This window comes from Vicugna pacos, chromosome 19, assembly GCF_048564905.1.
Source record: "Vicugna pacos chromosome 19, VicPac4, whole genome shotgun sequence".
Classification (NCBI taxonomy): Eukaryota; Metazoa; Chordata; class Mammalia; order Artiodactyla; family Camelidae; genus Vicugna; species Vicugna pacos.
The window spans coordinates 28981401-29008185 of NC_133005.1; the positions used below are offsets into that span (position 1 = coordinate 28981401).

Sequence of the window (26785 nt, forward strand, 5' to 3'; positions counted from 1 at the left end):
CAGGAGTGTGTTGGTAAAGGGGAAGAGGGATGCTTGCGTGGTGAACTGTATCTTGACTGTAGTGGTGGATACACAAACCTACACAGGTGATGAAATTGCTTATAACTACACACACACACACACAGAAATGAGTGCTTATGAAACTGGGCAACTCTGAATAGATAGGTTGTATCAATGTCAGGTTCTTGGTTTCAGTATTATACTGTAGTTTTGCAAGATGTTACCATTGGGATAAATGAGGTAAAAGTTGCAGGGGATTGTTCCATAGTATTTGCTACAACTACATGTGAATCTATAATTATCTCCAAATAAAAAGTTTAATTAGTTAATTTAAAAAGCATTGCAAGATATTCAAAACAAAAGAAAACAAAACAAAGGAAAACCATGTATAGTTCATTTGTTTCCTGCTAGGCCTTGCCATTGGCTTACATTTATCCTTGAGATCAGGTCCACTCAGATCCCAGGAGCCTTTGCCCTCTGAATATTGCCAGGCCTACCCCTTCCGCATTCTTCCTGTGTACCCTCCCAATCTCTTCAGGGAGCAACCTGAAGAACATTCTGACTTAGCCTGAGCTCTTGAGGGTCCAGATGATGGTTGAATCCTGGTCTTTAGCTTCCTGAGGACGGGTGCCCAGAGTGAAGCGGGGAACCTGAAAAATTAATATCACTTGCTGAATCCCAGGGCTATCCTGATCCCCTTGGTGACAGCGAGCATGTCCACAGCACACAGACGTAGACCTGTAGCAAGCAACCTGCAGTTACCCACCAGCCTCGCCTGTGGGTTCCCAGATGCGCTGCATTTCTGTGCCCCTGTTCTTTTTCCTCCAAGCTTGTTGCTCTGTGCTAGTTAGGTGTATAACTCTTTTGGCCAGCTCTTTTTCTTCCTTGTAAATTCTGGGAGGTGGATACAACATTTTACAGATGGGAAAGCAGGCTTAGAAAGGCTCGAGTTGTTCCAAGACCCTTTCCCTGAGTGTCTGAGAGCCCAGAGGGTCTGTGCTATGTGAAGACAGCGATCACTTGGCTTAAGACTCTGAAATTTTGTTGACTTCATGTTGTCCAGGAATTGATGAGAGCAAGAGGTGTGAATTTTTTTAAAAGTCATCCAAAGAGGAAAACTTCAACTAAGATATCTTAAGTCCTAAGAATTCAGCAATGATCAAACTTTGTGGTCTTAGGACCCTTTTATACTCTGAAAATTAAGGATCCCAAAGAGCTTTTGTTTATGTGGATCATCTTGGTATAATATTTATCATATTATAGATTAATAGAGACATTTAAAATAGTAGTATTCGTTCCTTTAAAATAACAATAAATCCCTTTTAACAGTACCCCCCCATGTGTTATAACAATAGAACAACCTTATATGAAATTACAATAGAACCTCCAAAAAGTGAGGATTATTGTGTGATGGTGATGGAGGTCTTAATGCAACAATGGTAATTATATTGCAATGTATGTGTATCAAATCAACACGTTGTACACCTTAAAACTTACACAGTGTTCTAGGTCAGTTATATCTCAATTAAAGAAAAACAAATAGGGGAGAAAAGAGTTCGTAACCAGGGAGGCGGGGGTGACGTAATCAGATCGGAGTTTTGAGCCTGACAAGCGTGTCCCTCTGTGTCTCTCCCCACCTGCCCCACAGGCCCCAGCATGAGGCCCCAGCCCCGCCGGAGCCCCCATGCTGCCCCGGCCCCCGGCACGCCGTGCTAGCCCCCAGCCAGGGCGCGGGGAGGCGCGGTGGCCATGGCCAGCCACGTGGACCTGCTGACCGAGCTGCAGCTGCTGGAGAAGGTGCCCACGCTGGAGCGGCTGCGCGCCGCCCAGAAGCGCCGGGCCCAGCAGCTGAAGAAGTGGGCGCAGTACGAGCAGGACCTGCAGCACCGCAAACGCAAGCACGAGCGGAAGCGCAGCACCGGCGGCCGCAGGAAGAAGGTGTCCTTCGAGGCCAGCGTGGCCCTGCTGGAGGCCTCGCTTAGGAACGACGCCGAGGAAGGTAGGTCCTTGTTGATGGGTGGCCGCCCGGACCTCGGCGCCTCCTGGGCAGGGTTTGGATTCCGGATTCTGCGCAGTGGAGGGGAGAGCTGGGTGCGTCTGGCCCAGGCCCAAGTTCGGGCAGCCCTACACGTCTTAGGAGGTGGGTGGATGTTTCTCAGAAAGGGTCTGAAATCCGAAGACTTTTATCTTTTTTTTGGAAACAAGAATTTCAGCCTTTGGCTAGTAAATCCTAACTGTCCTTCCCTCCCACAAATAGTTACTGTCAGCCCATTTCTTGGGCATTGCCGTTTCAGATACGGCGGTGAACCCGTGGGATCGGGCTTCTCTCCTCCGAGAGCTCAGTACACGTAGGACCTTGCATTTCCTGAGTCCCTCCTGTGCGCGGCAGGGTTATCTGCTGGTCCGTTTTATTTGGTCTTCACGGCAGAGGTGGATGGTTTAGAGGGGTGGTTAACGGCATAGGTTAGATGATCCAGGTCTAAAACTGGCTTTGCCAGTTATTCCCTGGGTGACCCTGGCAAACAGGCAAGTTGCTTCAGCTCTCAGTACCTTAGTTTCCGCCTCTGTAAAATGAGGATAATGATGGTATCTGCCTCCAGGGCTTTCTGGGAGCGTTAGAGAATACCTGTAAGCCCTCGGCATGGCCCCTCCTACTGTGTAAGTGATTAGTATGTTTCATTTTATTATATTATGACTGTATTTCACTTCATTATATTTATATAAATTAATAGAAAGTTACATACAATTTTACATGTAATATATAATTATATATAATATAAATGAATATATAGGGTGTCAGGAAAGTCTGGAAACAGATGAATGTACACAGCATTGTCTAGGATATTTTCACTCTGTAGAGGGAATGAGTAAGTACACTCTTACAATGGGGAGCAAACCCACAAGGCCGTGAGGCCAGGGACAAGAGCCTAGATCCTGGGAATTCTGATCCCAGCTCTGTTCCCTTGGTCAAGGTTCTGAATCTCACTGGGTCTCAGTTTCCCCATCTGTAAAATGGGTATCATCATACCTGCCTCTTGGGTGTCATGATATCTGGATCATAGTGTGCATCATCATCATCATACAATTAAATAAAATATACAGGATATCCATAAAATCTGGACTCAGAGGATCCATGATTTGACCAAAGTCCTCTTCTGTGAGCGTCCTCTGAAGGATGGTGCCTGCCCACTGTTCCTCTGAGATGTGTACATGCATCCCATGTCCCCTTAGCACGCTCTGGTCCCTCCCTGTATGCGAATCCCTTCTGCCTGTCCTTGGAGGGACCTAGCTGTGTTTCCTGGGTCTCTCTGGCCTCCTCACATCCTCCAGATACTGGGTGCTGAAGCAGTCAGTAGAAGAACTGAGAGGTGGAGGCATTTAACCCAGCAGGATGTTGGGGTTTATGAACGTTTCTCCTCAGGTTCTAGAACTTTCTGAGAAGCACAGTTCCATTTCTGCCCTGGTTACAGAGTGCTCCAGGAACTGAGCAGAGAGGCATTTCTGGCGCCACTCAGCTGGAAGCAGTGCAGCAAAGAGTGTGGGGTGAGCAGCCCCTGTGAGAGAGGCGTGAAATCTCAGGCTCAGGACAGGGCCCTGTGAGGCTCCTTCCCACATGTCATTTGCCGGGTAATGCGGCAGGTCTCTCCCACTCAGTGGGTGGCATGTCATGATGTCTGATTTTTGTCGTGGGCGGTGGTATCTCAGCCCTCCTTTCACACTCATTTTCCACTCCCTTCTCCCCTGACGGATTGCCCTTTGCCCTCACTGAAGGGGCTTTGCAGAGGCTCTTGTGAGCCGGATGACATGCCTCCCTCCTCCCCCACCACCCCTTCTGTGCTCCCACCGGTACTGGTTAGAAGGAGCGCTGGGCTTCGGTCCAAGGTCCAGGAGCCGCTAGGCCTGCATGTGACCTTGCGCAGCTTGTTTCACCTGTCTGGGTCCAGTTTCTTAATCTGTAAAAGAGGGTTTTTTTTAAATTGAAGTATAATTGATTTACAATGTTGTGTTAGTTTCTGGTGTACAGCATAGTGATTCAGTTTTATATATATATATATATGTATATATATATTCCTTCTCATATTCTTTTCCATTATCGATTATTACAAACTATTGAATATAGTTCCTTGTGCTATACAGTAGGATCTTGTTGTTTATCTATTTTGTATATAGTAGTTTGTGTCTGCTAATCCCACACTCCTAATTTATCCCTTCCTGCCCTTTTCCCTTTGGTAACCATAATTTGTTTTCTGTGCCTGTGAGTCTGTTTCTGTTTTGTAAATGAATTCATTTGCCTTATTTTGTTTTGATTCCACATATAAGTGATATCATATATTTGTCTTTCTCTGTCGTCTGACTTACTTCACTTAATATGATCATCTCTAGGTACATCCATGTTGCTAAATGGCATGATTTCATTCTTTTTTATGGCTGAGTAGTATTCCATTTTACACACCCACACACACACACACACCCACATCTTCTTTATCCATTTATCTGTCAATGGATGTAAAACGGGTTTTGAACACTAGCCCTCAAGGGTATATGGCAAGAATTGGACAAATCCTGGATGTGACAGCTCTTTAAAAAGTGACCCTGAACCCTGCACCAGCATAATGATCATTGTAACACACTTTTCCCTCTTCTTCCTCCCACAGAGTTTGATGTTTTTAAGAACCCAACTATGTTCTTCTTGTAAAGATCAAACAACATAGAAATGTACAGAGAAAAAGCTCCTCCCTCTCTCCCCTCTTCTTTCCCTCTTTTCCTTCCATGATTACTTCCGCTCTGAATTTGAGGTGTTTCCTTCCAGGCATTTTCTCCACTGAGCTATGTATTTGTAGACTTGGAGAACTGTAGAGCTAGTTTGTGGGTTTTGTTTGTTTGTTTCAGCTTTTATGTAACTGATGACATAGTGGATACACTATTCAGTAGTTTTTCTTTTTTTTCACCCAACAGTATATCTTGGAGGCGTTTTCATGACAGTAGGATGGAATGGGATCTACATCTTTCTTTTTAACTGCTTTGTAGTATTCCACAGTATGGATTCACAAGACTTTTTCAACTAATTCCTTTTTGTTAGACATACCAGTTTTTTTCAGTAGTTTTGATTTTGCCACAGTGCATGTTTTGTGCACACATGCAAATGTTGATCTGGGACAGACATTAAATTTGAATGAGAAAAGTGCTAGTAAATCCCCGGGGCTGGTCCCCTGGCTCTGGGGACAGTCAAGTGAGTGTGGAAGGCCAGAGCACCATGCCCTGTGGAAGGCGGTGGGGTGGGGTGAGAGGCACCCTGGGGTCCACAGGTGTCTGGGTTTGAGTGGGGGTGGAAGCTGCCAGCAGCCAGCAGGCACTGTCACCAGGCTATGCTCAGCTTCTTGGCAGCACGACCGAGCCCATGCTCCCAGCAGGCTGGGGCGGCTTCTGCGTGCTGGTGGAGCGGGTGTTGGGGAGGCTGCTGGGGCATTAGCTCGCAGCGGGCTGGGAATGTGGGGTGGCAGCTCCCCCGCTCCCCTGAGCTCACAGCAGTGGCTGAGTCAACCTCCTCCACCTACCAGGGCAATGTGAGTCATTCCTAGAGTGAAGGCAGAGCTGAGGAACTCACTGCATTTCCTTCTCTGGCTCTGCATCACTTTCAGGCTAATATCCAGGCACCAGGGACCCTCCGTGGCCTTGGACTTGCCTGAGCCCCCTCTCATGTTCCCACTGCCCAGCATCAGCTTGTGCTCCAGCCATCTCCAGCTCCTCCAGCTTCCTCCCCGTGCCCTGCGTCCTCTTACCTTTCCACCTTGGCATATGCGGTTCCCTCCATCTGGAACACTGTCTCCCTGACTAACTCCTACACCCTTCAGTTTTTGGTCCTGTGTGACCTTCCTGGGGAGCCGTCTCTGATCTTTTTCTGTACCCACTCCCCCATCACTAGGTAGAGCAGTAACTCAATACACAGCTGCCATTTCCTGAGAGGCAGTGCAGTGTCGTGGCGAGAGGCATAGACTTTAAAACTAGTTGTCCAAGGACTCCCTGTCCCAGCTCTGGCTATGCAGCCTTGGGGAAGTTAGTTAACTTCTTGGTGCCTCAGTTTCCCCATCTGTAAAAATGAGGATTATATGATACATCTGCCTCAATTTAACCCCAATTGGGTTGACGAATGTGGGAGTGGTATGGTAAGAAGAATATATGTGAATTGTTGTTATCCTGTGTTATCTATTATTCTGCACTTACTTAATCTCTTGTTAGCATATATTCTGATTGTCACCATTATTATTATTATTATTATTATTATTATTATTATTATTTTGGTGGGGGGAGGTAATTAGGTTTATGTATTTATTTATTTTTTTTAACGTAGGTACTGGGGATTGAACCCAGGACCTCCTGCATGCTAAGCATGTGCTCTACTGCTTGAGCTGCACCCTCCCCCCTCATCATTATTATTATTGATCAAGTACTTGCTCTGTACCAGATAGCCCACTTTACAGACATTATCTCAGTTAACCCTCACAGCTACCTCTGAGTTAGAGTCAAACCCCATTTTTTTTACTTTAAAGTAAGTTTTTTTTGAACTTTTTTGTATCTCTTACAGGTAGAGCATCAAACCCCAATTTTAAAAAACTAACGCTGTTGATGTATAATTGGCATATCAGATTTGCCCATTTTAAGTGTACAGTTCAGTGATTTTCAGTACATTTACAGAGTTGGGCCACCATCACAACACAGCTTTAGAACATTCCATCAATCCCCAAAGAAACTTTGTGTCCAATTGTAGTCATTCCCAGTTTCCGCCCTCACCCCTTCCCCAGGCAACAACTAATCTATTTTCTGCCTCTGTATATTTGCCTTTTCTGGACATTTCATTTACCTGGACTCATACAATGTGTGATCTTTTGTGACTGGCTTCTTTAATTTAGAATGATGTTTTCAAGGTGCATCCAGGTGGTGGCCTGTATCAAGACTTCACTCCTTTTTATTGCCCTATACTATTCTGTTGTACGGATTTTTTTTAATCCATTTTGGTTTTTTATCCATTTTGTTTATCCATTCACCATTTGATGAACATTTGGGTGGTTTCCATTTTGGGTTATGTTGCATAATGCTGCTAAGAACATTTGTATGCAAGTCTGATGTTTAATTTTAATTCTTATTTTTTATTGAAGCATAGTCGGTTTACAATGTTAGTTTCAGATGTACAGTAAAGCAGTTCAGTTAAACATAGACTGTATGCAAGTCTTTTTGTGAACGTATGTTTTCATTTCTCTTGGGTAGTTACCGAGGAGTGGAATTGCTGGGTCACGTGGTAAATTTATGTCTAACTTTTAAGAAACTGCTCACCTGTTTTCCAAAGTGGCTTCACCATTTTACATTCTCAAACCTTATTTTAGAGATGAGGCCAGTGACGCTCCGAGAGGCTGGGTCACTTGCCACGATCTCACAGCTTTTAATGTCCGACTCGGAACTCGAACACAGACCCATTGTCCCTGAAGGGCGTACTTTTAATTTCCCGGCGGTCCTGGCACCTCTTGGTTTTTTTTTTTCCCCCTAGAAAATTAGAGAACCATTCACTTGTGGTTCTGATCTGTGCCTCTTTGGGCCGTAAGGACGCTGGTGTTTCTGCTGGCCTCTTGGCCCTTAGTATTGGGGGTCCCCAGATAAACCCTTCAGTCCTAGCTATGACTTCTTTCCACAGCCACGTGAGCCAGCCTTTCTTGAAACCACCAAACATTTAAGTTGTCAGCTCTTCTGTTCTTCCCTCAGACGATATAGAATTCTTTTTATGGAAACTGTTTGAAAAAGGAAAAAAAAAAAGTTTGAGTGATTCTTCTCTGGCCTAATTTTGACTCTTCAACTGTTATTCTTATGGTAAAGGTTTTCAAACTTAAAAAAAAAAAACCAGTGGAAACTTTTCTTTAGATGAAATATGATGCAGTAACCCAAAATGTAAAACACATGAAAGAACTATTCTGGCTGAGGTGGGGGGAGTGGGTGCTGGCTCCTCACCCCCCACTCCTCCCCCCACACCCCCACAAATCTCTCCCGAAGCCCCAGGTGCGTTGGTGGACACCTGGGCCCTGCAAGCCAACCTTCAACCATTGACTCTTCTAAAGCACAGCTCTAACTTTCACTTTTGATGATTATGAAAGGGGAAGTTTCTTTTCTCCTAATTATAAAACTAATGCATCCTTGTTTGTAGAAAAGTTTACAAGCACAGAAAAAAAAAACACACCAAGAAGAAAAGAAAATCACTCATCCTCCCAGTGAAGAGCAACAATCATTGATAATATTTTAGTGTCATTGTATCAGTCAGAGTCCTGATCGGAAACAAAGATCCCCTCACATGGGGTAATCTGAGAAAAGTTTAATGAAGGGACAATATGCAAAGAGTTTAGGGCAATAGTCCTCCACCTTTTTGGCCCCAAGGCCCCTTTATATTATTAAAAAAAAAACTGAGGACCCCTAAGAACTTTTGTTTAACTCTGTCCTGTATCAGTATTTACTGTATTGACAATTAAAACTGAGGAATTGAAATAAATATGTATTCATTCAGTAAAACATACAAATAACTTCATTATCCGTTGTACTAGTTAGCTACTGTTTCCGAGCAGATGAGTTCAAAATTTAGCAACTTCAAGCAATAAATATTTACCTCTTTTCACAATTTCTGTGAGCCAAGAATTCAGGGGCAGCTTAGGTTCAGTGATTCCAGCTCAGGATGTCTCAGAAGTTTGTGTTCACCTAAGGGTTTAACCGGGGCTGGAGGATCCGCTTCCAAGATGGCACATTCACATGGCTCTTGGCAGGAGGCCTTGGTTTCTCGCCATGTGAACCTCTCCCCAGGGCTGCTTGAGTGGCAGCTGGCTTCCTTCAAAGTGAGTGACCAAGACATAGAGCGAGGAGGGAGCCACAGCACCTTTTATGACCTAGCCTTGTAAATCACATACCATATTCTATTCATTAGAAATAATTCATTAAATCCAGCCTACACTCAAGGGGAAGAGAAGTATTAGGCTCCACCCCTTGAAGGGAAGATAGTTTATAGACATGTTTTAAAACCACCACATACCTAATAGATCTTTTTATGAAAAATGATCTTTTCAAAATAAAAAAAAATAATGAGGAGAGTAGCCTTGTCTATGCTTTTGCAAATCTTTTAAAGGTCTGGCTTAATAGAAGACAGCTGGATTCTCCCATCCGCTTCTGAATTCAATCTGTTGTGATATGTTATTTTGGTTGAAATAAATGAAGAAAATCTTACCTCATACAGATATGCAGTTGGAAAAGAGGGAAATATTTTAATTGCCTTTTCAGATAACTGAAGATATTCTTTGACACTGCAGTCAAACACAGCAGGTGTTAGTTTGCTGAAGGTTAATTGCAACATGGCATCTGAAACTAGATCATTTTTTTTAGCTTTTTTTAGGATATTGCATGAAAATCCATTGGTTTGTCTTACATTTTGAATGGCTCCTTTACCCATGCATACTTTTTTTTTTAACATAATATATTGGTCTGTTAGAAAATACTGGTTCACTTTTCTGGATATGACACCAAAAGCACAAGTGACAAAAGCAAAAGTAAGTAAGTAGGACTATATCAAACTAAAAAGCTTCTGTACAGCAGAAGAGAGCAACAAAATGAAGGTGCAACCTACAGAGTGGGAGATATTTGCAAACCACACATCAGATGAGGAGTTAATATCCAAAACAGAAAAGGAACTTATCAACTCAATAGTAAAAAGGCCAAATCGTGCAATTAAAAAATGGACAAAGGGCCCAAAGAGACAGTTTTCTAAAGAAGCTATATGAATGGCCAACAGGTACAGGAAAAGATGCTCAACATACTAGTCATCAGGGAAGTGCAAATCAAAATCATGGTGGGGTATCACCACACACCTGTCAGAATGCCTATTATCAAAAAGGCACCAAAAAAAGTGTTGGTGAGAATGTGGAGAAAAGAGAACTCTGTGCTCTTTGGGAATGTAAATTGATGAAGCCACTATGGAAAACAGTATGGAGATTCCTTTAAAAATTAAAAATAGAATTACCAATGACCCAGCAATCCCACTTTTGGGTATATATCCAAAGGAATGAAAAAGAACTACCTTGTAGAGAGATCTGCACTGCAGTGTTCATTGCGACATTATTCACAGCAACCTAAATGTGCATCAACAAATGAATGGATAAAGACGATGTGGTATATATACATGATGGAATATTATTTGGCCATAAAAAGGAATGAAATACCGCCATTTACAACAACATGGATGAACCTTGAGGGCACTATGCTAAGTAAAATGTCAGAGAAAGACAAATATACACTTTCACTTATATGTGGAATCTAAAAAAGTCAAACTCATAGCAACAGAGTAGAAAGGTTGTTGCTAGGGGCAGGTGAGGGTGGGGGTCAAAGGGTATAAACTTCCAGGTATAAGATGAACAAGTTCTGGGGGTCGAATGTATGACGGGTGATTACTGTTAACAATAATATATTATATATTTGGAATTTGCTAGGATAGTAGATCTTAAATGTTCTCACCATACACATGCCAAAAGGGTAATTATGTGAGATTATGAAGGTGTTAACTAACCCTATTGTGGTAACCATTTTGCAATATATACATGTAGCAAATCAACATGCTGTTAAACTTTCAGAATGTTATATGTCAGTGAAGCTGGAGGAAGAAAAGAAAATATTGGTTCATTGAGTTATGCAGATCTTCTAAATGTTGATACATTTCATTATATGATATAAAAATTTATATTTTCCAACTATAATGGAAAATCTGTAATGGAAATCTGCAAAAAAAACCAAAACACAACTCTGAATCACTATTGTTGTACACCTGAAACTAACATAGTATTGTAAATCAACTATACGTTAATTAAAAATTTGTATTTTCAACATCAATCTCACCAAAAAATTCTTCAAGTACTGGGAAGCTGTAAGGTCATGGTGATCATACCAGTTTTACAAAATTCTGATTTTTGTCTGAAATCTTAAATTCTTTTTTTTTTAATAGTGTTACTAGGGTTTGAAACTAGGACCTCGTGCATGCTAAGCATGTGCTCTACCACTGAGCTATACCCTCCCCCCTCAAATTCTATCATTGGCAATAAACACTATTCGTTGTGGAAGGGTCTCTTTGTCCATTTTAGAGAAAAAGATTGGTTACCATTGTTTGCAAGTCATTCTTTAAGTAAAAATGATGTTCCATGGGAGAAAGGGCTAGCCTCACACGCAGCTTAATCATTCAAATAATGCAGATTGAGACAGTGATCATACTTCATGCGAACTTCTCATTTTGTCATGCAGAATATTTAAAGACATGTGATCGAGGCTTGAGACATAATAAAATTAAGACATTTTACAGCTTCAGCAAGGACATTTTAAAGTGAAACTGGCATTGATTTTTTTTTTCTGGTTATGGTGTGTGTGTTTTATTTTGGTGTTTTTATTGAAACTATTTCTTTTAGAGCAGTTTTAGGTTCACAAGAAAATTGAGGGGAATGTACAGAGATTTCCCACATACCCTCTTGCTCTCTCACATGTACTGCCTCCCCCATTATCAACACCCCCCGCCGAATTGGGACATTTGTTACAATTGATGATCGTATGTTAACACATTGTAATCACCCAAAGTCCATAGTTTACATTACGATTCACTCTTGGTGGTGTCCATTCTATGGGTTTGAATATTATGCACTGCATAATGACATATATTCATCATTGTGGTATCAAACAGTATCAGACTGTTTTCAGTGCTCTTAAAATCCTGTGTGTTCAGCCTACCCAGCCCTCCCAACTCCCTAATCCTTGGCAACCACTTATCTTTTTACTGTCTCCATCGAGTTTGCCTTTTCCAGAATGTCATATAGTTGGAATCATACAGTACGTAGCCTTTTCAATTGGCTTCTTTCACTTAGTAATGTTCATTAAGGTTCTTTCCTCTCTTTTCATGGCTTGATAGCTCATTTCTTTGTAGTGCTAAATAATATTCCATTGTCTGGATATACCAGTATTTATTTATCTATTCACCTACTGAGGTACATCTTGGTTGCTTCCAAGAACCATAATTGGCATAATTTTGGCAATTATGAATAAAGCTGCTATAAACATCTGTGTGCAGGTTTTTGTGTGGTCATAACTTTTCAGCTCCTTTGAGCATGATATGGTAAGAATATGTTTAGCTTTGTAAGAAACTGCCAACTGTTTTCCAAAGTGGCTGTACCATCTTGCGTTCCCACCAGCAACGGATGAGAGTTCCTGTTGCTCCGCATCCTCACCAGCATTTAATGGTGTCAGTGTTCTGGATTATGGCTCTTCTAAGAGGGGTGTAGTTGTGTTTCATTGTTGTTTTAATTTGCATTTCCCTGATTACATATGATGTGGAGCATCTTTTCATATGCTTCTTTGCCATCTGTATCTCTTCTTTGGCTTGATTAAAAAAAAAAAACTGCTTATGAAGCGGTGAATACTACTGTGATTACCCGGACTGTTTGGTGCCACTGGACTCACTCTGCTAAAGGGACCATGGTTTTACCTGCTGTTGCTTTTACACCATCAGTGCAAATGTCAACACTTTGAAAAAGGTAAATAACATCTTAGTGCTGCTATGAAGATAGATTTGACCTGAATACCCCGAAAGAGTCTTGGGGACCGCTTTGAGAACTGTTGGTTTACGAGAACCACCAAGGAATGGTGCAGAACTCTGGGGCTAGTATAAGTGAGGCGCTTACCACCCCTAGACCAGAAGAGGCCAAGGGAAGGGACCCTACTGACACGCAAGGAGGATACTTTATGGAGAGGGCTGCTTTACAAGAACAGTGGTCTCCTCCTCCTGCCAGGCACCCTCCAGTCTTCTGCCCATGCTTCTCATTACCGAACCCAACCAAAAGGCAGAACACAAGGAAGCCTATGGTGTAGTCCGAGTGGGTGGGCTTCCCCCGGCCTGAGAAAGGGTGGATCTGAAGGGACAGATGGGGATGCCCAACCCAGCTGTCTTCACTCTTTTATCTGCGCCCAAACACAGAGTGAGTATGTGCATATTTACAAAATACCTTTCACCCTAACATTCATCTGTCAGTTCCACAAAATTAAGCTTCTCCTCTGTGCTTTGAAGAACCTAAGCAAAGTAACGGTATAAATAAGGATTGGGATGGGAGGCCACGTGTAACCTATGACATCAGGGAGAGAGTCTCTGAGGACGTGATTTGGGCTGAGCTCTGAATGTGGAGAAGAGGCAGCCACGGGAGTCTGGTGTAAGGTATAAAGGGCATGGGATGGGAATGAACTTGGTGTATTTGAGGACAGAAAGAAGATGGGAGATTGAGAGGTGGCCAGGAGGACATTGACTCTTGAAGACGTGGTAGGATGTGTACATTTAACCTGGTTGGGATGAAAAGCCACTGGTGAGTTTTGAGAGAAGGAAGCATATGATGAGATACAGATTGTGAGAAGCCTTTACAGAGACAGTATGCGTGTATTCTTCTGCGGGGCATGTGTGGGGGCAGGGAGGCCTCATCACAGGCTGGCTCAGTGGCCCAGGTGAGAGCCTGTGGTATTGGCCATGGAGATGGAGAAATGGGGAGGTAGAGCCTCCAGGGCTTGTGTGGCAGGTGGCAAAGGGAGGGACTCAATGATGACTCCTGGGTTTTTGGTTTGAGCGTCTGGGTGGATGATGGAGACCTATTTCAAGCGTGGAAAGATTAGGGTAGAAGAGACATTGGAGTCTGCAGAGAACCCAGAGTTCTATAGGGCCGTCCAAGTTGACATGCCCTTTTAACATCCCAGTGGTGATCTCAGGGATGGATATAAAAATTTGGAGTCATCAGCTTACAGATGGGACCTTTTTAAAGCCAAGGGACTGGATGAGATCATCTAGGGAGCAAGAGAGAGCAAAGAAGGGGCCCAGGAGAAAGCTCTGGACCATCTTAATACCTACATGTTGAGCCAAGAAGAAAAAAACAGAGGGGACCAAAAATCATCTGCCAGGAAGGAAGAAAACTAGGATGGTGTGGCATCTCAGAAGCCTGGGGAGGGAGGTGTTTTTACAAGAAAGGACTGTCAGCTGAGTCAAATCTTGCTTAGAAGTTGACTATTTTATCCTCTTGTTATGTAGTCTCTGGAAAGGAGATTTTAAACAACCTCACACACCCCTACCTGAATGTACCACAATTTATGTAACCATTCTTCTATTGTGGGATTTTGAGGTTGTTTCTAATTTTTGCTACTATAAGTTATGCCATGGTGATTAGCATCGTATAAAAGTATTTGGCCACGGCTTTGATGTTTTACTTATGGTACATTCCCAAAGGGTCAGTAGATTCAGGGATATAAACATCTGCAAGGCTTTGAAATAAACTGCTCATCTGTTCCCCAGAAAGATTTGCATCAGTTTACACCCCCACCAGCAGTGGGTACCAAGGCCTGCCTCCCCTCTGCCTCCCTCATCCACACTGGTCCATGGCACTGAAAACACACTTTGCTGACATGTTTGCTACATGAAAATACTCCTGTTGTCCTAATGTGCTTATAGTTGAGATGTTTAAGGTCGAATACTTATTTATAAGCTTATCGGTCATTTCTTCCTTCCTCTGAGTTGTCTATATTTTTGTCCATTTTTCTACTAGTGTGTTTCTTTTTCTTAATCGATTTCAATGATTGTGTGTGTGTTTACTTTAATATTTTTGTCTATAGTATATATATTTTATGCCCTAGACTTCTTAATTTTTATGTAGCCAAACTCAATGATATTTGCTTTTTTCCCCCCAATTATTTTGTTCTTTGCTTTGATCCCTCTAAAACAGAGGTCAGAAAACTATGGTGGGAAGGCCAAATATTCCCTCCATCTGCTTTTATAATTAAAGTTTTATTGGTATACAGCCACAGCCATTTGTTGACAGATTGTCTCTGGCTGCTTTCATACTGCAGTGGCAGAGCTGAGTACTTGCAACAGAGACCATAAGGCCTGCAAAGATGAACATATTTACTCTCTGGCCCTTTTCAGTAAAAACTTTGAGGACTCTTGCTCTTAAGTGTTTCCTCATCCAATGATGTACACTAAGCTACCATTATTCTAGATTTTTTGTGGTCTTATTTAAATAAATTAAAAATATAATCCTTCTGGAATACATTTGAATGTAAAGTAATAACTGAAAAATCTGTCTATCTCTATTTTGTTTCCAAAGAATTCTCTCTTGTCTAGCATCTTTTCTTTCCCCAGGAGTTTGCGATGCCACTCTTATACCCTAGAGCCTTGCCTATGAGGGAGAACTGTCTAAGATTCTGTTTCAACTGATTCTGTTTCAACAATCTGTTTTTTGTACCAGTTACACACTGTTTTGATCCTTGTATTAAAATATTGTGGCTTGATGTAGGATAGAAAAGTCCTTCATATGGCTCTTCCTTTTCAAAATGTTCTTGATTTTTTTCAGCTTCTTGTGTAATACTTAGGACCTTTTGGTTACGTTTTTCCCCCAAAGCTCTAAAGTAGATTCCTCTAGAATTGATTAGCATTATAAATGGACATAGGGTTTCAGTGTTTCAAGATGAAAGGAGTTCTGGAGATGGATGGCGGTGATGGTGGCGCAACATTGTAAACATCTTTAACACCACTGAACTGTACACTTGAAAATGGTGGAGATGGTAAATTTTATGTTATGTGTGTTTTACCATGATGACAAAATTGAAAAAAAAATGTAACCAAGGACTGGAGGGGAGGGAGAATGGGACATTATTGTCTAATGAGTACAGAGTTTTGGTTTGGGAAGATGAAAAAGTTCTGGAGATGGATGATGGTGATGGTTTCACAACAATGTGAAAGTATGTGGTACCACTGAACTGTACCCTAAAAATTGTTAAAATTGTAAATTTTACATTATGTATATTTTACTATAATTTAAAAAATTAATTTGGGCTAAACTGATATCTTTGTCATAATGAATTTTTCTAAGCAGGCAAATAGTACATGTCTCTGTTGGGAAGATATTCTTTCATGTCCTTTAGGAAAGCACAACCCCAGCGTCCTCCTTCATATTAATGTGTCAAAGTCAACCATTACCCACTGGGGATATTTGTTAGATAGAAATGAACTTAACTATATTGTTATTTGTAGTTGGTATGTGGGAACAATAGAAAGAGTCTGCCTTCCTTTCCTACAGAAACTTGGAATAAGAGTTCTCTCTAAGGATTAAATTATTACAAAACATGTAATGAATCAGAGTAGAGATTTATGCACAGACGTTCATGGAACAGAGTCTGGACATCTTCAGACCAGCACTGGTGGGTCAACAGTGAACAAGAGACTGGGCCAGGCCATGTTGGAGCCCAGAATCTAGCAAAGTCACTTTGAAGAAAGCGCAGTCTTAACATGCTTAATGGTAGATAATGTTACAAAGAGAGTTTTGCCAAGAACAGATGCCTAGAAAAAGGAGGCTAGGGGATCATTTATGAGCAATAAGATCTAGATACTGTCCAGGAGAGAGGACAACACGACCAACAACTTTGAGCATTATCATCCTGTTGCTAAGACAATCTGATTACAGAAAAGGGCTTCAACTCATGTTGATGTAATGCCATTAAACATGATGTTTATTTATCTCCTTGCAACCTTCCGATTATGATTTGGCATCCCAGCTGGGTCTGCCTACATACACAGAATGAGTTGACCATGCTTAAATGAATTTCTGGCATGCAAGACAATTCTCTTTCTCATGTGAAACTGGCATCATGGTTTTATTCAGCAGCCTATATGCTTGGATGGTGTGAGACCACTCTTGGGAGAAGAAACCACTTGTAGTAGGCTGAGAATCCAAGGTGATGCCAGTCCGGGAGATTCAGCCAATTTGAGCCTCTCCTGGAACCTCCTTAAACCCAACACGCCATGACACTCAACCAGCATTTCCCCTGGGTGTTGATAAAGAGATATATGAGTGGCTTGTCAAATGCTCACTGAAGTCTAGACAGTTCCTAACGTTGGCATTTCTCAGTCTAGTGACCCTGTTGAGGAGATAGATGAGGTATTTCTAGCATGATTTATTATTTTTTTTTGTTCGGCTTGTAGGGACCACTGTTTCTTTTCTAACGGAGTGAGAAAATGGTCAGTATTTCTGTCAAGGAAACTCAGAGGCTCTTTAAATGCATAAACCCTAACCCTTCCTCTCAAAAATCACAGAAGCCAAAATCATCAACCACGTGCAGGCAAGTTGGGATTTGAAAAAATGGAAGAATGTTCCATAATCTGCTCTGCATATTGCATTATCCAACAGATTCATCCCATGATTGTACCAACAAATAGAGGTGTTCCCACTGCCCCATCCTCTGTCTGCCATATTTAATGGAGGACTTTGTGTCTGGAGCAAATGGGAAGACAAAGGATAAATGTTACACCTGCTAAGCTGGAGAGAGGGAAAGGGCACCTTTGTCAGTTACACAGGAAAAGCCAAATGAAACCTAAATCTTGGTGAAGGAGTCAGGGTTCCCAGTCCCTCAAGAGAAACCCTAGGACATAGGCCTTTTGGCTTATGGGCCTTTTGGGGTCCCTGAGCATCACAGAGACAGTAATGGCACTCTTCCGGCTGAGTCATTATCAAGAACTGTGCTGTGTTGGTTGCCTATTATTGCATAGCAAACCACCCTGAAACAAACCACCTAGTGGCTTCAAACAGCTTATTATTTCTCAATGATTCTCTGAATTGACTGGTCAGTCTTTCACCAGTCTTACTTGGGCTCATTCGTGAGGCTGCTGTTAGCTGCCAGGTAGGCCGCCAATTGGGCTCAGCTGGAATGACTGGGCTTCTCTCTCCATGTGGTCTCATCCTTGGCTTCACCCAGCATGGTGATCTTAGGGTTCCAAGAAGGTAAGCGCCGATGCACAAGCATTTATTAAGCCTTTGCCTGCACTGTGTTTGTTGATGTCTCGTTGGCCAAAGTAAGTCACGCGGCCAAGCTCAGTGTCACTGTGGGAGGAGTCTATACAGAGTGTGGGTACTAAACAGCATGATTCTTTGGGGGCCGTTACTGTTACTAATCTACTACCCATTCTCGACTTTGCTTTGCTCTAGACTGAAATTCTAGCAACTCAGTGTGATTACCCCGGGCGTAGATCAAACACTGTGATTGGCTGTTGATGTCCCTGGAATGCCTAGGATGTACTGGGCAGACCAAACTCTTACTTACTAGAGTCCTCTATCTGGGAACCCTGGACCCTGGGTTGAGTATAACGTTTGTGTGATTGGCATTGACGCTAAAACCTTGTGGCAGTTCAGAATTCAGTGCTGGGGAATGGTGTTTATGCTTATTTAATTTTATTGCTTATTAGCTGCATAGCCATGACAGTGATTAATGTGACTTCATAATATTATGTTGAACCCCCAGTAATTGGGGTTAAAGTCTGGATCAATGTTGAAACAGAAACAGGAACAGAAAAATAACCATCAGCCAGATGGAACAAATTAGTGGTTCACAAATGCAGTGTGCTTAATAGCTAAAATCTTTCCAAATGTGGATGGCATAGGGGAAACTCAATCAGTGGGGGCCCTTGGTGGGAAAGGTGAGATGCTTTGTGGAGAGGTGAGTAGACTTTGGAGGTTAAGAACGTGAAGTCAGACAAAAGTGAGTTTTAATCTCAATTTTGTGACCTTGAGTGAGTTACTGAATCTCTTTGTGCTTTGATTCCACATCTGTAAAGTGGAGAGAATAATGCCTGTAGTGGTGGAACTGTGAAGATTCAGAGAGATAAAGGCTGGACAGTGAACATAGTATAGTTATTTCTATTATCTGCCACTAGTTTCTGTCACAGTGGGCTAGAGGCAAGGTTAATACCTCTTCCTTTTTCTTTCTAATTCTGCTCACCCCCACTGCTGCAATTACCCCCATTTTCTCTCTCTCTCTTTACTCAGTGCCAGCCTCTTATCAGTCATTTACGTGAGAACATTCTGATTGTAGTCATTTACACTTTAGTATAAAAGATTTTTTAAAAAAGTTTTTTTTTAACAGCAATTTTTATTATAAGACAGTAGAAAATGAAAGGCTTTGGCTCACATAATGGAACACTTAAAACCTGCTTGTGTTAGGGGGCCCTTTCAGAGTCCCTAAAGCGGAAGAACCTGCCCCTTGAAGAACTTCTGTCAGACCACTGACTGAAACCACAGAACTCAAGGTGCTGGGGATTTCCTGGTTTCCATGTGTCATCTGTTAAGGCAGTCACAAATATCCATTTTGCTTGGCTTGAGCCATTTGAATGTTTAAAACCCATCTATAATTACAAAAGCTCTTTAGAGGGACCTTAATTGGCTTCTATAAATTGCTTTCTCTAACCTTTCCAAATTAATATGATCTATTCCCTTGTCATTAAAAAAAAACCTGCTAGATTATGTCACAAAACTTCTCCTAAGTTATTGGCATCTAACATTTTGTCTAGGAGACATGGTGGCCAACCTTCCTCTGAACGGGCTTGGTTTCTACATAGTCATTTTCTTCCGGCTCATGACTCTCTTCTCCATTTGCTGCCCACGGATGCTGAAAATAGCTTGTTTTCTGGCAAGCTTGGGATGAGATTCCTTATGATTTAATCAGATCCATGGTAAAGCTCTCCCAGCTTTGGGGAGAGAGCATCCTGAACTGCAGGGATAGTTCGGAGCAGGGGCCTGGTGAGGAGGAGGAGCCTCTTGCCTCAGCATCACACCCAGAACTGGGAGAACTGCTACAGGGCTATGCCAGCCAACCTACCAGGGTCATCGTCTGTGTCAGAGACTCCTGGCTCTGCCTGGCAGTGTTCCATACCTGGTACCATGTGGGCTCTGCTTTCACACTCCTGGGAGCCCAGACCAAAGGCCTCAAAGATAATAGGCAGGAAATATTCCATCTCTAAACATCAGCTGCTTGGTCCAGGAAGAGACGGTTTCCTGCAGAGATACGTATATATAGACTAGGACAGATTTGTTCTGACAAAAGCCAAGATTCCCTTGGTTGTTCCAGGCTTGTGTTAAATTAGAAGATAATAACTCTAGATAATATAAGGATGAGAGAGATAAGTGGCGGAGTAACTTGGGGATGAGTGATATCTGAGAGGGTGAGAGAGTTGGAGAATGAAGGAGCAGCTCGGAAAATGGGGAAGTAGCTGAGTGATGAGGGAGTAGCTGGAGAATGTAGCTAGATTCTGTAGGTGAAGCACAAAGTGGGAGTTACTGCAGTGGGACCATTCAGGAGTCCCAGACCTGGAGTAGAGGTAGTACTATGTGTAGGCCCACTTAATAGGTGGATAAAGTGAGGCTTAGAAAGGTCTGGTAACTTGCCCAGGTAAGAGGCTGAGCCAGGACTGTCTGAATCAGAACCTGCACTTGAAGCCTTATTGCAGACATGTGGAGCATTTATCCCTCTTCGAAAGGCCAGTCCTCCCCATTCGCCATTTAACAGCACTTGGCAAAGTCTGGGCCAGGAATGAGGGCTCCGGAAGAGCGTCCTGCTTGAGGAAGGAGACTGAGAAACAAGACAAGTGCCCATGGCTCCCACCTGCGGCGGCGTGACGGATGCAGTCACCTAGCAGCCACGTTCCAAACTCACTCCCAACAAGGTCTGTCACATAAAGGCACAATTTAGAACCTGTCTTCCCCAGGGCACACCCACCACTGACAATCAGACCTCATTTGCACTGAGACATTTATAGTCTGTGGTGAATTTCCATCATCCCCATAGGAGGAGACGTAGGAAGAGAAAAGCTCCTGGGTTTGGGAAGATTGCCTTTCTTTTGTCCTCTCCAGAACATCCGGAGACAGATAACCATGTGAAGGGTCATACCTTGCTGATGTTTTCAAAAGAATTTTCTTTTTTTTTCTTTCTTTTTTTATTGAAGTATAGTCAGTTTACAATGTAGTGTCAATTTCTGGTGTATAGCATACTGTTTAAGTCATACGTATACATACATATATTCCTTTTCATATTCTTTTTCATTATAAGTTCCTACAGGATACTGAGTATAGTTCCCTGTGCTATACAGTAGAAACTTCCTGTTTATCTATTTTATATATAGTAGTTAGTATCTGCAAATCTTGAACTCCCGGTTTATCCCTTCCCACCGCCTTTCCCCCATGGTAACCATAGGTTTCTTCTCTATGTCTATGAGTCTGTTTCTGTTTAGTAAAAAAGTCCATTTGTGTCTTTTTTTTAGATTCCACATGTAAGTGATATATGGTATTTTTCTTTCTCTTTCTGGCTTACTTCACTTAGAATGATGATCTCCAGGTCCATTTGTGTTGCTGCAAATGACATTATTTCATTCTTTTTTTATGACTGAGTAGTATTCCATTGTATATATATACCACAATTTCTTGATCCATTCATCTGTTGATGGACACTTAGGTTGTTTCTATGTCTTGGCTGTTGTAAATAGTGCTGCTGTGAACATTGGGGTGCATATGTTTTTCAAATTATAGTTTTCTCCAGGTATATGCCCAGGAGTAGGATTGCTGGGTCATATGGTAAGTCTATTTGTTTTTTAAGGAATCTCTGTACTGTCCTCCGTAGTGGCTACTCAAAACCATTTTCTGACACTAGGTGCCTGGAAAACATTTTATACGGCAATAATTCTAGGCTTCAGAAAAAAATTTTGATTCAAAATAGATTTATACTTGGGTTCTAAAGAGCCTATTCTCCTTACTTCATGAAGGCAATGCAACCGTGTCATGTATGATGTGATGCCCTGCTGCTGTCTCTTAAGAGAAGCCACTCACTGCAGGAAGCTCTTGATTGATAAAATTGTTTTTCACAAAAAGCAGCTTAAGGTTAAGTGCTAATTCATGGAAGGGGTAGAATTTTATGCAGCTGGATCGGTAGGTAGGTTTGGGGGCATGTCAAATACCATCTTTGTCTCTGCAGCTGAAAATATATTCCTAAAGCCCACACAACGCTGTAGATTTCTTAAAACTCCATTTTTGGCAAGTATATTCTGGTCTTGGTGTGCTCTGGCTAATCAACAGCTTCTGACTCATGGCACTCAGCGACTGATGATGGCATTGACCCAGGTGTCTCCGAGGGCATAGCTGATGGGGGCCTGAATCCCCCAAGTTGTTTGAGCCCATGAGTCTCTCCTGGTGGCCCTGGTTTGGGGACCACATCTTAGCTCAGGCTGCCCTAGCATGATACCAAAGACTGAGTGGTTTAAACAACAGAAGTTTATTTTCTCACCATTCTAGAGGCTTGGAGGTGTAAGATCAAGATGCCAGCATGGTCAGTTTCTGAAGAGAATCCTCCTCCTGGCTTGGAGATACCTGTCTTCTCACATGGCAGGGAGAGGGAGCCAGCAAGCTCTCTGGTGTGCCTTCTTCTAAAGGCACTAATTTCATCATGACATGACCCCCTCTAAACCCAATTATCTCCCAAGGGCACCACCTCCAAACACTGTTGTGATGGGGGCTGGAGCTTCAGTGTATGAGTTTGAGTGGGGCACAGTTCAGTCCATAGCAGGGGCCTTTCTGTCATCAGGCCAGAGGGCTGGCTTCCTTGGTGCTGCCAGGGTTCCCTGCGATGCTGGAGAAGCTGCTAGGGATTCCCCAAGGGGGGACACAGAGGCCGCCCAAGGCTAGGGGGCTATTCCAGAGGGCTGTCCATGCTGAAAAAAAATTCATTGCTGAGATTGTAAAAGCTCTGGACTCCCTAGATCCTGGCAGGCTCAGGATGTATGATTTTGAGGGGCGAATCCTGGTCAGAGGGAAGGCTTTAAACCTGATTTCTTGGGCAAATGAATGGGCCTGGTGGCTGACACCCTCTTTGGGTCATGAGATTTGAGGAGGGGGATAAGATTCAGGTCCGCAAAACCACGGAGAGGAAAATGAACTTGACCAAATCCCTGATGTTGCCCAGAGGGGTGTCTAGGCTCTCATTGGTCCCCTGGGGCTTAGAGACTGTCGTGGCCCTGGGTCATAAAGGAGAGTGTTTCTGGATTCTCCTGGCTGAGGACTTGAGCCTCCTAACCACAGTGACCCCCTGGAAGGCACGCCACTGAGGGGGTCTCCCTGGATGCGAGTGTCCTCTCGTCCTTACCAGCCACAGGACAGACTACAAAAGGTGTGGAAATGGAGAAGTTCCCTGACCTCCTGGTCCTGAGACAACTGTGGTCTGACCACAGAGAAATGATGTACATGTTACTTCCCCTCTGGTCTGTAGAGCATGACCTTGCTGGTTTCATTCTGCCTCAGCCCAAATGTCCGACCGTGGGCTCCACTGCACCAGGCGAGGGTGAGGATGTGGGCTTCCCACACTTCCACTCCTGTCTCCCCCCAGTCCCAGCCCCGACCCTGTGCCCTCTTTGACTCTAGCATAGATGATGGTAAGAATCAGATGCTTTCCAGGTTTGTGTTGTCTCCTCTACACGCTCTGTGTGACTCTGGGCAAGTCGCCTTTCCTGTCTACCCTCAGTTTTGCATCTAAACAGTGGCTGTAACAACAACAACCACCTCAATGAAACTGTGAGAAGTAGATCAAGCTGTGTATGTTAAGTGTTACCTCGAGCGCTAATTGACACATAGTAAGTGCCCAAGAAAGGAGAAGTCCCTTCTTTTCTGCTGGGTGGTACCAGATGAGATGAGGATGTTTTATTTAACAAAAGCTTCCATAAAGAAACAGCAATTCCACTCTTAGGTATTTACCCAAGAGAAATGAAAACATATGTCCACACAACTACTTGTGCATGAATGTTCATAGCCTCGCTATTGATAATAGCCCTAAAGTGAAAACAAGCCAAATGTCCATCAACCGATGAAGGGATAAACAATGTGTGGCATATGCTTACAGTGGACTGTTCTGCCAGAAAAAGATATGATACAGGCTGTGATGCGGATGAATCTTGAAAATATACTGAGTGAAAGAAGCCAGACACAAAAGGTCACATATTGTGTGATTCTCCTTGTAGGAAGTGTCCAGAATAGATGAATCTATAGTGACAGAAAGTAAATTAGTGATTACCTAGGGCTTGGGGTGGCAGTGGGGAGTGGCTTCTAAATGGGTGTGGGGTTTCATTCTGGGGTGATAAAATGTTCTAAGATTGATTGTGGTGATGGTTGTACAACTCTGTAGATCCAGGGGCAAAAAACTCATTGAATTGTATGCTTTAAATAAGTGGATTGTATGGTATGTGAATTGTACCTCAAGAAAGCTATTTAATGCTATGAAAACTTGGAGTTAAAAAAAAAAAAGAAACTTACCAGCACTTGCTATGTGCCAGGCACCTAAAATGCCTCATAATTATTAACCCACTGAATCCTCATCACGATCTATGAGTGGTACTGTTCTTACCTTGTTTCTGCAGTTGTGGAAACAGAAGCACAGAGAGGGAAAGTAACTTGCTCAAAGTCACACAGCTAGTTAGTGGCAGATCTGGGGACTGAACTCAGGCATTCTGATTTCTGCCCAATTGTCACACTAAACTGCCCCACTTTTGCCACCATCAGAGGTCAGACTGTGTGTGACAGAGGGGTTCACAGGCCCTCCTCAGCCTGGAAAGACCTCTCAAGGAACCTTCCAGGACCTGGGTGGGCTGTGGCCCTGGAGCAGTGCCGGGGCTGTCAGCTCTCACTCGGTGTTGTTGCTGGCATGCCTTTTCAGTGGGAAGCCGTGGGGACTGTACTGAGAGTTTCGTGGGGAGGCAGGAGAGGGTGCTAACATGGCAGCACCTAACCGGGGTCTCAGGCTGCCCTTTCCCACTCTCCAGCTTCCTCTGTCAGCTCTCGCTTTCTTCTCACCATGCCCACCCACAGCCTTGCAAAGTCTCTCCAGTTGGCCACAGAGAGCCAGTCTGCACCCTCAGCTTGCAATCCCTCTGCCAGGTCAGTGACCGCCGCCCCAGGGTCGATGGTTACCCTCCACTGAAAGTTCCAGCTCAGCCAGGTTCCTTTGACTTAAGAGGCCCTCCCAGCCCCCTGGGAACCAGACTCCTTGTCACTGCCTCCTGGGGACACACCCAGGAGGTTTGCCCCATTGCATCCCCACGGGTCAAGGCCCTGAGCCTCAGGGTAGAACCAAAGGCTCCTGCAGTGTGACCCCAGAGAGCTGACTCACATCAGAGTCACATCAGACTCCAAGGCTCAGTGAAGCCCTGGCAGCCTGGTCGGCCACTGAGGGTGTGCTGTGAGATTTTCCCATGATCCCAGAGGCAGGGCAGCGATTGGTAGAGGCGAGAATGTGTGAGTCAGCCAGGCCTGGCGGCTAGCACTGACCCTGCCCTGGCCCTGGGCAAGTCACTCCATCTCTCTAAGCCTCAGTTTCACCATCTATAAAATGGGCGCTAACAGGAAGCTATGAGGTTTAAAGAAGGAAATGTAGGTCATGTGTGTGGGCACACTTCCTGGCACATAGCAAGCACCAATAAACAGGATCTTACGTTACTATTAGGGTACCCCTGGCATAGACCTGGGCCATGGCTGACGACTTCTGTTGAAGGCCTTGTCTGAGCTTTGCCCCTCAGCCTGAGCCTGCCAGGTGGTAATTTTTAGCTCCCAAGATGCCACTTTTGGACTTTGTTTTGAACTGATTCTTTCTCTTCTCAGTGGTGAGCTCAGCAGGTTCTGCTGGGCCCTGCCCACGAGCTGGGCTCATGGCCCGAGAGGCCTTGACCCTGAACCATCCACGTTACGTGGCCATGCCCTCCCCACCTTACCCCTGCCCCCACTCACCCTGAACCTCTGAGCCCAACATTGTGAGGTGGCTGGGGGACCAGCCTCTCTGGAGAGGAATGCACTGACCATTGGGGAGGGCAGGGCAGTTGGAGAGGCAGACCTTGGTCAGTGGCCAGAACCTAGGTACCAGGGTGGGAAGGGTTTGGGGCCTGACTGTATCCATAGAGAGCCGGGTTCTAAGATGCAGATAAGAAGTGGGTGTTTCTGGGTGACTCTGAGGGACTAACAGTCTCTGACCCAGTTTGGAAGCTCCTGGCACGCAGAAGTCGATTTACAGACTGGTGCATTCCACTTAATTAGCCTGGCCTCCTTCTGGCTGGGAAAATACCATTTAATGGGCGGGGTTGGCCTGAAATCATGCCGGTGGCCTCAGCCCCAGTCCCGCGAGGCACTCAGTCCCTCAGGCTCTGTCCCCTTAGCGAGGCCAGAATTCAGGATGGCCTGTGTTTCCAATTTGGAGGTTGAGACAAATCCTACCCTTGTCCGACCCCAGGGAAACACCAGCTCGAACCTGGCAAGTGTGAGATGGCTGTGGGGCCTGGAGTGTGAGGGGCCCCGAGGAAGAAGTAGGAGCTTCGCCCCAACACACTCTGCCTCCTTGGGCCCTTCAGCAGGTGCCCTGCCTCCACTGGGAGTGGGAACACAGGCTTCTGACTTCCAGCAGTGCCCCAACTCTACGCCCTGCACGGCGCTGCATCCTTTGTAGCATCACCTGGATACCAAAGCCCTTCAGCTTCACAGATGAGGAGACTGAGGCTCAGAGAGGGTGTCATTTGCCCAGAGGACACACAGCTAGAAGACAACAACTGTATTCTTCCCTCTGGGACTCCTGGCTTCTAGTGCAAAGCCAATCTACCTCTGCAGAGCCTGTCTCTATTTTGAGAGCAGCACTCATCACCTGTGTTTCAGAAGCTCATGAGGCTGGATTCCTGCTCCCCGGCTGGAAGGAGGATGATCACTCAGCAGATCAGAGGAGGTCCCAAATCCTGGGAGTGCAGTCCTCTGTTGGCCGAGTATGTGCGCTGTGCAAAGCGCCCATGGGTTCTGCCGTTTACTTGCTAGGTGAACTTCAGCAGCGAACTTGATTCCTCGGAGCCTCTTTCCGCCATCTGTAAAATAGAGTA

The 26785-nt window shown here is 44.0% G+C and overlaps 1 protein-coding gene across 2 annotated transcripts in view; it reads left to right on the forward strand.

The window, feature by feature from the left end:
• The window catches only part of PPP1R16B (protein phosphatase 1 regulatory subunit 16B), a 93846-nt gene that overhangs the window by 23638 nt on the left and 43423 nt on the right, over positions 1–26785 (forward strand). For both annotated transcript variants that reach the window (XM_006202543.4, XM_072944211.1), the window contains exon 2: positions 1649–1999. In XM_006202543.4, coding sequence (XP_006202605.1) covers positions 1750–1999 — 250 coding nt within the window. In that variant the 5' untranslated portion in view covers positions 1649–1749. The remainder of the gene's footprint in view (positions 1–1648; positions 2000–26785) is intronic.